Raw genomic sequence first — 13,435 nt, 5'->3', positions numbered from 1 at the left:
CCCTAAATTAACCCTAAAGACCCCATCAACCATAACTGCCCCTAAATTAACCCTAAATACCCCATCAACCATAACTGCCCTTAAATTAACCTTAAAGACCCCATTAACCATAACTTTCCCTAAATTAATCCTAAAGACCCCCTTAACCATAACTGCCCCTAAATTAACCCTAAAGACCCCATTAACCATAACTGCCCCTAAATTAACCCTAAAGACCCCATCAACCATAACAGCCTCTAAATTAACCCTAAACACCACATCAACCATAACTGCCCTTAAATTAATCCTAAACACCCCATCAACCATAACTGCCCCTAAATTAACCCCCACCTCCCCTAACTTTCAGCAGCCCAAATATTAATTTTATACTTACTGTTAGATGAGTTGCTGAGCAGTGTGGATGGTAAAAGGAAAGGGGCGGGGCCAATCATCAGTGCGACCGCAGGGAGGGACTGAGAATCAGAAAGGGGTGGGGCTAATCATCAGAGTGACTGCAGGGAGGAACTGGGAGGTAGTAACTGTTTTGAGTGACACTGAGTGAAGCGAAGAATTGGATCCGAACTTCATCTCACAGACACCCCCCACCGGCTGGTGGCATATTCCTCTACCTTACTTAATGATCTCCCCACTCATATTAATGTATTACTGATAATATAAAATTATTTATATAATGTATGGCACAACATAATATTACCAAGCAACACAGGGGTGGGAAAATCGAGGCTTTTAGGCTCATCTAAAATGACCAGTGAGTTGCTATCACCCACTGCATTTTAAGACACTTAAACATTTAATCTTTCTTATCAGTCTTTAACATATGGCATGTTATTGCTGAATAGATAGACAAGTGAGTGGAAACAAAGTTCCAGTTCTGTATTACACTTTATATTCTGATTTTAAATAAAACAACAACACTCACCACCTAACTTGATTCTATTTATCGTTATACCTGATTCACGTTGTTGCTATGGGTCAATCAATATAAAATGTACAAATGTATTTGTAAAGCAACCCGATGAATAGCAATGTACACAATGTTAATAAATAAACTTATTTTTTCTCAAGAGTGTGTGGAATGCATATAATCAAATAAAATACCATCATTAGTTAAAAGTAAAACATTTTTAAAATTACTCTATAACTAATAACTAACAGGTGCAATATACACATAGCAGACATATCATTTTCTTATTGTTTTAGTGAGAAGGGGATTTGTTTCTATGCTATTTTCTGCAAAATAGTTGCAGAAAAGAATCCATAATTAAGATCCATAAATGTAAACTAGATGTTGTCTGTTTCTCATTTCAGTAAATGTTAATGGACCAGTAGTGACATTTGGTTGGCTTCAATCTAATTCAGCTTTTATAATGTTTAAGCAAAAACGGATCATTACAATTGATGTACAAAGGTATTCTGTGATCCATTAATATATAGCACATGTAGAAAGCCGTTTTATTGTGTGCCTTATAAGTTTAATTCCAGTCGAATGCTAATTGCGTATAAGTTATTGTCAGCCATATAATGGGACAGTGATGAGTCCTTACCCGACTGATGTCCATGCCGGAGTCACAGCTCAGTGGTTGAGTAGACGTGAGCCCATTAAGGCCTATAACTGTTGAAATCACGCCTCTGTCGTCAATTTTACGAATCATGGTGCCATCAACAAAATAAATGAAGCTGTGTCCATCCACAGTAATGCCTGTTAGGACAGAGCAGAATTAACTGTAGTTAGCGAACTCCACTGTGAATATTATTCCAGTTAACATTCTGACAATTCCAACTCTTTTTTCGTTAGTTACTTGATTTATCGATACAAAGACGGTCACTCTTCGGCTGAATCAATTTTTAACAAAAACAATTTTATGTTATTAATAAGAAGATTCACTTAAAAGAATGGAAGCCATATGTTATCATCTGCACTGAATATGAATGCTATTTACAAGTAACACAGATATACAACCTTGGGTTAAGCAAAGCCAAGTAAACCAATTCAGACATTTTAATCTTAAAGCATATTTTCTACACACAAAAAATGATAATTGTTTCCCCCACTGGTTATCTTGTCTGAAGTAATACAACTTTTTTGGTTGGATCCTTTTCAAATACTAGGAACAGAATTTCCATAGCTGAAAGGAATGTATAGGCACACATGCAAACACAACCCTAATCATAATGCATATACTGGATGTATTGCAGATTAGGTTTTATAAACACCCTACCATATATACCCCTTAAAGAAAATAACATTTCGAAAATGGCGCAATTACTATTTTTCCATAAGTATTATAGAACCAAAATTGTAATCTGGGTATAGTTTTACTACAGTTTTCTCTTTCCTTAGAGCATAATGGGGTATGGCCCATACATGGTAACCCAATAAACACACATGGGACCCGCTGTATTTTCAAAGGTCACAGATTTATTAAAGTAAATATAAACTCAAATACTCCAATACTAATGGGACCATAACTGCTGATAAACTGCTAATCAACATAATCCCTGCACGATAGCGAAACTGATATACATCCTAGGGTACAGCTCATGGGGAGTCCTGCATGTAGCCTTTCGGCTGACGCCACCCGAGTTGCCAATTCGCACACTGGAATTGAACCCACTGTCATACATGAAAACCAAATGAGGGCAGGAACTTCAGCCTGCTAAATTTACTCTAAAATGGAGGGCATACTTTGTGTGAGGCAATGAATACCCAAGGATGGGTGATGCACACAACATCCAGACAGGGCCGCCATTGGGTTTACACCTACACCACTATTGGGCTTATACCTATGTTACAAATGCCAATAAAGTGAGATACTCCAAGTTAATCTCTAAATGCATCACTTAAACACATCTTTCCTTGTATAATTTGTGTATGTTTTGTTGTGTATGTTTTGTTGTATTAGATGTCGTGCTCATTTGAACATTGGAACAGCCATCTTCATTTATTGTTCATTAGATCTAAACAATTATTACTCCCATTGTGTAATCTCTGCCCTATTGTTAAATTGTGAATTATTGTTGACTGTTTAAGGTAACCTTTGTAAGTGTGGAATGAGGAGAAGGGGAATAACTTTTCCTATTTAAGACATTCCACAGAATTTTCTTTAGATCTGCAACTGATTCAAGAACTTCCTTTATATATTTTTTTAAAAAAAGTGCAACGAGTTTTAAATATTTTTGTAATGAAGTAGCCCATCCGTCACCTAACAAATTCTGTATTTAGCTATGACAATCCTTCTCTTAAACTGACTTTATATTCTACAAAGTTTATATCCAGTTATTTATGGGATGCTAGATTTCAAAGATATTCCTGTAATTACAAGTTAATAAAAACTCACAATAAGTAAACATATATGAAAGTATACTCTTGTTCTTTAAAAATAAGATTTCCACCCAATCCTCATTCCACCTACTTATTTCGTTAAGTATAATATGTGTTGAAAACCATCTCACGGCTCCACAAAGCATTCAGCTGTGTTCATATTAAATTCTCATTTCCTTCTTTAACATCCATTAAACCTTGTTCTATTTCCATTTTAATTATATTGCTTAATTCACTTTATATAAAAAAATAATTTACTTTTTAACTATATGGTACTTCTACTAAAACTATGTTCTTAAAAACATAACACCGAATGTAGAAGAGTTTATACAAGGACAGAATTAGTATTATGACAGCTGTTAAGATGGAAATAGATCTCAAACGGAATAAAAGTTCTTAAGCATCGGCTGTTAAAAATAAGATTTGCTAATACCATTAATTGGTGGACACTTAGCATCTACAGTGAAGTATGATAACTTTTTATGTAACTTTTTTTTTCTTGTCAATCAGGTCCCGAAAATCACTGTCGAAAATTGTCAAAACTGCAGACTGTTTAATCTTATATGGGTCACACTCTATGATACCCAGATATAAGAGTGGCATAGTCATATATAGATAGTACATTGCTAAAAAAAAATTTGGCCATAAAAACTGATCCAAGTAAAGAATATTACCAAATGTACACAACTTTTGCAGTTTTAGAGTATCATAATATTAAAGGTAGTCCTGTGATTATTTTTATTGTGCTAATATTATGCTAATATGTTTGTCCTGTCTCCAATTTATGACATCATCACAGAGTACTGTATGTAAATGAACTACTGCAAAAGAGGATAATGAATTTGTGTATGCTAACGCATGAAAATGCCACATATCTAGGGACAGATCAAGCAAATTATAGACAATCAATAATTTAGATCAGGTTGAAGTTCTCATAGGGCCACTGGCATATTCTGGCCTTGGCCAGACTAAGAATTCTGAAGGGGTGAGACCCTGTTGGTTCCCCAAAGATCCACTGCTCAATAAGCCATTAGGGGTTAAAAAATATCCCTTGCAACTATCTGATATACACCATAGAGCACTGTGTCTAGTCAGCGCAGGCTCAATATTGATCTTACTGTATGCATTATCTTTAAAATATAGCATGCCTGGATTTAGCACCATATGTCGCTCAACATAAAGGATGGCAGCCCTAGAAGTAAGTGGTGGGGGCAGCCAAGATACACCACTGCAAAAGCATCACATAATAGAATCACAGTACAGATATATCAAAAATGTAGGTATTAAACTTGTGTCCATTTTCTAGTATGAATTTTTTTAAACCGTGATCGACAATGGCATTGTTACCATTTTGAGGGTTTGATTTGAATCATTCAATTTAATTCTAATCACAGAGAACAGATTGTTCTGGTATCAAGAATCACATCAGACAAACTCTGTCGAATGCTGCACAGCCTAAAATTGTTTTATTCATCTTGTGTTCCTGTTCTACTTTTAGATTATTTTGTTTCCGTTTGAAGTATCAGTGAATGAAACATTCATGTTGGAATTTTGAAGGTATAATTGAAGAGTTTTATTGCTACTGTGAATATTTCAGCCAGCAAAGTTGAGTGTAAGTGAAATATATAATGTGAAAGCTTACAAAGTATCATTGAAAAAGAATGAAACAAGGAGCTTTTCAATAAAAATGTTGAAAAGATGGTATGTTGACAAATTGATATACCTCAATATTTTTTTTTTTCTTATTTTTTTTAGCAAGGATGGATGGACCTAAAAAGCCTAACACGTAATTTTGAATTTCGAATTTGGATCTCAAAATGCCCTACATCCGCATAAGCAAACTCTGATTACCTGTACTATAGTCGGGCAATTCCTGGCATTTTAATGAGCACTAGATGCGCAAATTGACTGAAAACGATTCGGATTAAGGTTTCGTTTTTGGACGGCAAATTTTGTTTCTCGCCTTTTTGGTTCAGATGAATTTGTTAGGGCTTTTTACATTCGGAAGCATTTTTTTGTCACTCACATTCGTTCATTCTCTTATATGGTTTCACACTCTCACACAATAATTCACTCTCTCTCATGCTCTCTTTTAATGTCTCATAGCCACATAGCTTCTTGTCTTGCCCCTTGTTGTTCTGTCTTTTCTATTTGTGTGCTTCTACCCGTGTCTTTTTTCTTAGTCTATTCTTCCCGTGAACCTGGCCTCCCAGTGAACTTCCACAAAAGGGTGATGCCTCCTCCCCCCAGAATAAAAGATTACTCCCCTCCCTTTGCCCCTATTGCATTAGGAAATCTCCCCAGCTGCAGGAGCAAATTACAGTCTAAACATATGCCCCCCCCCCGGGCAGTTGCTCAAGGGGCCCTGTGGTGAATTATATTGCTACCAACAATGTGATTCCCCATTAAGCGTGAAAACTGTAGCATATTTAGCCGGTCTTCAGGGCTGCAAGATTATGATCTCCCCAACCAGCCCTGGTCAGCGAGCGTCCAATTAGGAAGCACGAGGTCTGTCACTTCAGACCTCAGCTTTCGTGCTCCCTAATCACTACGTGCTGGCTATTGATGCCGAGAGCCGGGATATGAAGTCATACCCCCGCGCTCCGCATCAATAGCCGACGCATAGTGATGAGGGAGCACCAAAGCAGAGGTCTGAAGTGACAGACCTTGCCCTCCCACCACAGAATGGAGGATGATGGAAGATGAGAAATGTAAGACATGTCGAGAAAGGGGTGCAAGGGCAGTGTATGTGTATATCTATCTATCTATCTATCTATCTATCTATCTATCTATCTATATGTATCTATCTATATGTATCTATCTATATGTATATATGTGTAAAAGCAGTGTGTGTGGGCAGTTGTGTGTAAGGGAAGTGTATGTGTAAATATGTGTTTATGGACAGGTATTTGTAAAGCCTGTACGTAAGAGCAGTATATGTGTATATGTGTGTTACTAACCTCTGTAAAAAAAAATCTGGGGGAGCACAATATTCAATTCTTGCCTCTGGCTCAAAAAGGATCTAGCTATGGCTCTGCTCACAACAACCAGGCAGCGCGAGAGCCTGCCGTTCTGTCTCTGCACTAATTTGTAAACTATAAAGAAAAGCTTTTAAAACTTTACTTGTCTTTCTCAGGTCTGAAGCAATACCTGAGGAAGAGAGGAAAACTTTTGAAAACTATAAGTTATATAAGCTTGTAAGTATTATGTTAATCCAATAAAAAAGGTATCATTGCATATTGCAATACACTGGTATTTCGGCACATTATTTATATAGTTTTGTCAGTGACATGATTTAGTGGTGGAACTTATTAGTGCCCCAGTTTTGACTGTGGTATCTTATGTGCCCCCTATATATTGTTCAACTGGTTATGTACCATAAGATATTAACCATACAGCTACCCCTGCGCTACTTATACATTACAAAGTGTGCTCAGAACTAACTTACAGGTCCCATCATGACTTGTAGCAAAATGTACCACTGCCTGTTTATCACCCCTATAATGAAAAAAGACTCTTCAAATAACAAAGGAAGTTGTATCTAAATATTTAAAATTAATTATACATATTATTTCTGTGGATTTATTAATGCAAAATATAATTATTTTTTTTAAAGTTTTTAAAGTTACTATATACCCTTGGAATCATACAAACATATTCTGCCAAAGGGTCCCAATCCTAACTAATGAAGGATATCTACCAGCATATCATTATCTGGTGCCCTTCCAAAAAAAAGTAATTTCTGTAATTAAATCTCCAAAGGTATCTAGAACGACAGCAAATGAAGTATTAATTTGCATACATTTCTACCACCTGTCAACTTGTTATATGTGTTTATAATAGTGGTGGATTTGGGGCATTATTAACCTTCCAGTTGTCAATGTAATCCTAGTAGTCAAAGGATTAAGTTGTGTAAAAACAAAGGGCTTTTTATGAATTCATTGATGTGAAGGAGGATGGCAAGAGCAAGGCAGGCTTCATGGAAACTGGCAGGGATGATTTAGGGGTAGAATTAGTACCCCTGTATATAAATAGATGGCAATACAATTAAAAATTCTATCGTTGACAGGGCTAATAAAAATTTCTTTGAATGCTTAGAATAGAGATGTCACTGGAAGCGCATTAAAACGCAAGAACGAAGGTTGATTTTTAAAGTTATGGTGTTATTATGTATTCAAACACCGTTTGGTGCCCTGTAAACTAGAAAAGGATCTACCTTCTTCTTAAGGACCAGAGACCCAAAACGAACCACTCCAATGACTATCTTTTCTGCTCTAGAGTACAGAGAAGGCGTCTTTTCCAGTTGAGTTACTATGTAACAGCATTTATCTTGGAAAAAGTTGTATTGAATGCAAGTGCAATAAAATGACAATGGGAAAAAAAAAACCATTAGCTGCCATTGAAGCTATGTAAAGAGATGATTATTTAGATTGATTACCCTAATTTTCAATGTAAAGGGATACTTGAATGAATTGCGTTGCATTCGGATTGCACTGTATCATAACACAACACATTGCACTCAGTTTGCATACTGTATCCCAGGAGAGTAACACAATATTTAGTCCTGAAAGAAAAAGATCTAATTTAATCTCTGCTCATGGGCATAATGTACACAGTATATTAAATTGCATACCTCAAGCAGACCTTGGAACGTACACATTTGCAGTTCCGCTTAAATGGGTTTCGGTAAAAAAAATGCAGTTTATACGCAAAATAAGGTCTTTCCAAGGTTGTGTATAGGGCACTATATACATTTCCTGCATGCATCGATAGTTCTTATGTTTCGATATAATGTTTGCCCTTTACATTTTGCTTAAGGCAGAAAACAGATGTAATCTTTAGTTAAACCCCCTCCCCCATACCCATCAACAGTGCTTCTCCTTGAGACTTGAATGTTACAAGATTGCAAAGAGAAGTTATCATTGGTACAATGCAGACACAATCAGGTAATCAGACTTCTATGTCGCAGACTTGTGCATTCAGACTTATAAGAATTAAACTTTTAGCAGAATTTGCCTAATTAATCTAATTAATTCGTAGAAGTGTCCATAGATTAGGGAACCCCACTGAAACAAAGGAGAGCTCTGAATGTTTGCATTTTGTTTTTTTCACTCTCACTCATACTCTCTCTCATACTGACTTTGGCGCTACCTTTTCTCTCTCACAACCGCTACTGCCTCCCCGTCTCCTCCTGTCTCTTTCTGTTGCGTTTCTTCTGTCTTCCTTCTTGTTCCACTTCTCTACATTAAAAGGGTGGGGGCTCCACACTCTCTTAATTGGAGGAATGGGGGAGAGGCTGTCCTGGTGGGGTGCTCCAGGCCTCTTGCTGAAGTACTCAAAGAGGCCAGAATAATGCAGACAGATCCACAGAGAAAGAAAAGTGAGCATCTGTCTGTATTATTCTTGATTTCTGGATCATGACGTGGCCTCAGTGCACACTCTCTCCACCAGAATGGGCCAGAATAATGCAAAGCGACCTGTGGAGAAAGAGAAGCGTTTCCGCACCTCTCTTACTCTGCAAATCCTTCTGCACTATTTTGGCCTCTTGGAAGTAGCAGAAAACAAGAAGAGTCAAAACGAAAAGTCAAAATGACTACGAGTGCCCCCTAAAACAAGGACAGAAAGCGATTGCAGCATTAGTGTTACATGACAAGCTAAAGGTCATGTCTACAAATGCTCGCAGTTTAGGGAACCTCCCTACTGGGAGTTATCTTTAAAACAAGTAATTAAGGAGCCAACTCATAAGGAGGCCATATTGGATTTAGTGTTCACAAATAGAGATTTGTTAACGGATATTTCTGTAGGTGAAAGTTTGGGATTTAGTGATAATCAGTCTGTGTGGTTTAAAATATGAACAGTGACCGAGTCACCACACAAAAACAAAAGTTTTAGATTTTAGAAAAGCTGACTTTTCTAAAATGAGAATATGTGTAGAAGAGTCACTGGGGCTATTTAAATCCCAGGAGAAATGGGATTATTAAAAAGTTTAATTATTGAAGAAAATTGTATTAGTCTGGTCAGTAAGAGTAAAAAATTAAAACAACCGCTGTCGTACTCTGCAGAAGTGGCCAAAATCGTAAAAAACAAGAAGTTAGACTTTAGTAAATACAAAAATACCCAAAGCGAGGAAGATAGACAGATCTATAAAATTAGGCAGAAATTAGCAAAGCAAGTACTAAGAGCTGCCAAATCACATGCAGAAGAGAGAATTGCCCTGTCAGTAAAAAAAGGGAGATAAAACATTTTTTAGATATATAAATGAGAAAAGGAAAGTAAAACAAAGATTAGTTAGATTAAAAACAAAAGAAGGAATGTATGTAGAAGAGGATAAAGGTTAAAAGCTGACGGCCACAATTAATATTTCTGTTCAGTTTTTACAGATGAAAATCAGGGGAGGGACCTCAGTTAGGAAAAAAGACTGAGTCATTTGAAATATGTGAGTTTATCGAGACGGAGGTTCTACTTCAGTTGTCTAAGGTAAAGACAAATAAGTTGATGGGGCTATGATGGGATACACCCCAAGTTATTAAAAGAGCTCAGTGGTATACTAGCAAAACTGTTCATGGATTTATTTAAAGATTCATTGGTAACCGGAGTCATCCCAGGGGATTGGAAAGTAGCGAATGTTGTGCCCATTCACAAAAAAGGCAGTAGGTAGGAGTTGGACAACTACAGGCCAAATTGTTATTTCTGGTAATTATTTCTGAGGATTTAAAGGTAGGCAGACAATGCAGTAGAGCAGCAGGTAATGCTAGCAGAATGCTTGGTTGTATAGCGGGAGGTATTAGCAGTAGAAAGAGGGAAGTGCTCATGCCGTTGTACAGATCACTGGTGAGACCTCACTTGCAGTATTGTGTACAGTACTGGAGACCGTATCTCCAGAAGGATATAGATGGAGAAAGGGAAGGGCTACTAAAATGGTACATGGATTACAGGATAAAACTAACCAGCAAAGGTTAAATGATCTTAATATAGCCTGGAAGAAAGACGTGACAGGGGGGATATGATAGAAACATTTAAATACTTAAAGGGAATCAACAAGATTAAGGAAGAGGGTTTATTTAAAAGGAGAAACACTGCCACAACAGGAGGACATAGTCTTAAGCTAGAGGGGCAAAGGTTTAAAGGTAACATCAGGAAATATTACTTTACGGAAAGCGTAGTGGATGCATCGAATAGCCTTCCAGCAGAAGTAGTAGATGTAAATATAGTGAAGACATTTAATCAAGCATGGGGTAAGCATAAGGGTAAGCTAGATATAGCACAAGTCTACTACAAGTGAGATAATTTAAACATACATAGGATAAGCATAAAACTACCAAGGACTGATTAAGGTATGAGTCTTTACAGCAGGAAGAACAGCCTCCCTGTGATGTTCCTATCACAGGCAAAAAGCTCAGGGAATTCACCATTCACCAACCAGCTGCAAGTTTTTGCAAGCATTGATTTTAGTGCTGATTGAAAAGTGTAAGCATAACAGCTCCATGCATTTCATAGGGACTGGCTGGGTTCTGATCCAGCAAGAGACCCCAATGAGTGTTCACTGCAAATAGAGTTGAGATGGTGAGTTTTTAGAAAAGCTTACAACTCAAAACTGAGTGACTGCTCCTATGCCATCAGCAAAAACATAAATGTATGGACAGTAATCCATGGCAATGCACAAAGTTTGTAGAATGATTGCCTCCTCTACTTAAACATCTCCATAACGCATTTGAAATAGTAATAATGGAGCCTGCAAATACACTCTATATGCCGAAATGAATAGCCCTGTTTGTTATGCTGGACAAGTGATCCTATTAAACATCTGCACAGTGCATCTGTCTTTATTGAGGTTTATATGTACAAATGCTGCCAAGCATTTTATCCCAGCCTTTTGAAACTATTTTGAGCCAAAGCTACAACAATAGAAATCTAAATTGAAAATCTCTCTATAGTGGTGTGCTCTCAGTCTCCGGAGAGATGCATTCCAAAAGATTACATGTAAAATGAAGAATTGTGGCAACACCCAATTACTCTGAATGTCATTTATTACAGCTTATCTTTGGGATCCAATAATTTGATCCACCTCTGTGGAAGACACGGAGGTGAAGTGAAGGTTTGGTCTTTAACCTTTTCAGGTATCTGTGATGGTAGGGGTGAATAATGTAGGCCCAGTTTTCAGGAATCACTGGAATTTCTACATAAAACCTCAAGATCACTACTTCACTATGTTAATCTTATGTAGCTGGTTAGTCTTTATTTAAGAGTGATATCCTAGAATGCTAGTCTGCTGTAAGCAGGGGAAAAGCAAGAAGGGAATTGCTCCTTGGTACAAGTTCCTCTCTACCCATGGTACCATAACCCATTGTCTGTCTAAAACTGAGACTGTAATACCCTCAGCCACTATGACCTTGGGACATCAGATTTTTCTTAATTGTTAAAAAACTTTTTATGCTATAATTCACCAGATATAGAGTCTTGACAAATTTAATTTTTTTAAATATTTTCTTATAAGATAAAATGTATAACATTTTCAACTGAAGCTGATCATTGTTTTGATCTTGTGCGGACAATTGTATTTCTTCTACTTCCGTTCACCTTGGAAAACAAATCAAATCCTGGCCAAATCAGACAAGCCACATTTTATTTGAACATTTGTAATCACTGCATTTCTGCTAGACACAATGTAAAGGTGCAGAGGGTTTGAGTGACTTTGTTGCCACTTATTCTCTCTTTACTTCAAGAGCTGGTGTCTGCACTAATTCTCCTTAAGGGGTACATATGTTTTCTGCCACCTGTTCAACATTTAAATGATAATAGTTAAGCCAAGGTTTTGATGAAACAGCACAATAACCAGTCAACAGGAGACATTTAATCACAAATAAAATGTTGCAAAACTATCTTTTTTTTATTCTAATGGCAAAGGAAGCTAGCAGGGAATTAAAAATGTAAAAAAAAAGAAAATCAATGCCACCTTGGAGCCAAAGGAAACAGATTGTAAATTCTAATTACAAATCCTCATATGAACTAAACAGAAAATAGAGGGTTAAGAAAAATCCTACAGAATTTAAGTTCTAATCAAGTATCCCACCGTGTAAGATTGAGAAGCCCGTGGTGAAGCATTACAAACATTCAATTACTGTCTCTTGCCTGTCACACCCAGGCAGCAAAATAAAGTTCAAAGTCAAAGTGAATCAAGTTAATTGATTCCAGTCCCCTGGAAATCTACAAAGTTTCTCAAATAGTAAATTTAAGAACACTTTACAATAGGTACATAGTTTTGAAAAATAAAATAGTTGTCATTTTGATATAATGCACTATTTGTTTGCCCATTGTGCAGTGTTGTGGAATACGATGGGGCTATATAAATAATAGATTTGTACATTGGGATTTGAACAAATTTTTAATGTTAATGAAATTTGCCAAATGTCTGAAAACAAGGAAAGGCCTCCAACAAAACAAATGAAAAAGAGCGAGAAAGCTCTGGATTTTTGTTTAAATTTTGTTGCCCCCCCAACCTTCTCTGACAGCTGCTTCTGTGTCTCCTTCCTTCAGCTACTCTTCTTGTTCTTCTCCATGGAAGGATCCGCGGAGAAAGAGAAGCGTCTCTGCACTTCTCATTCTCTGCAGATCTGTCTGTACTATTCCGGCCTCTTGGAGTACACTTACTACAGGGACAACCTCACCCATTCCTTTAATCCAGAGAGGGATGTGCGTGATGGCTCTGTCATGCTGAACTACTCAGTAGTTGGGAAAGGAAGGAGAAGGAGAGCTGCAGAGAAGTGGACAAATGGAATTGGTTGTCAATGAAGGGAGACTGAGCGAGAGTGTAAAAGCGGCAGAGCTGCAGAGAAGGAGACGGAGATGCGGAGAAATGGAATTGGCTGTCAGAGGAGGTAGGGAGACACTGAGAGAGAGAGAGAAAGTGTGAGAGAGTGAATGACAATGAATTTGGTTATTGAATAGAAAAAGCCTTTTGTCCGAAATAAAAGGGCAGAAAAAGAAGTTAGTTGTCCGAAAACAAATCAGCCAAAAATGAAACAAAAAAATTAGTTTGTTTTTTGCACTTAAAGGCAAAAAAATAATAAATAAGAGTAATTTGTTGCTTTAAAATATCTAATTGCTAATATAATA

At 37.0% G+C, this 13,435-nt stretch overlaps 1 protein-coding gene across 1 annotated transcript in view; it reads right to left on the bottom strand.

Annotated features, from left to right (window-relative positions):
- TENM1 (teneurin transmembrane protein 1) overlaps positions 1–13,435 on the bottom strand; it is a 243,912-nt gene that overhangs the window by 25,869 nt on the left and 204,608 nt on the right. Inside the window, exon 25 of the mRNA XM_053473912.1 lies at positions 1,545–1,699. Within this exon, the coding sequence (XP_053329887.1) occupies positions 1,545–1,699 (155 nt within the window). The remainder of the gene's footprint in view (positions 1–1,544; positions 1,700–13,435) is intronic.

This window comes from Spea bombifrons, chromosome 8 (genome assembly GCF_027358695.1).
Source record: "Spea bombifrons isolate aSpeBom1 chromosome 8, aSpeBom1.2.pri, whole genome shotgun sequence".
Lineage (NCBI taxonomy): Eukaryota > Metazoa > Chordata > Amphibia > Anura > Pelobatidae > Spea > Spea bombifrons.
The sequence above is the reverse complement of the archived record's forward strand: the minus strand, read 5'-3'. Positions and strand labels throughout refer to the sequence as shown.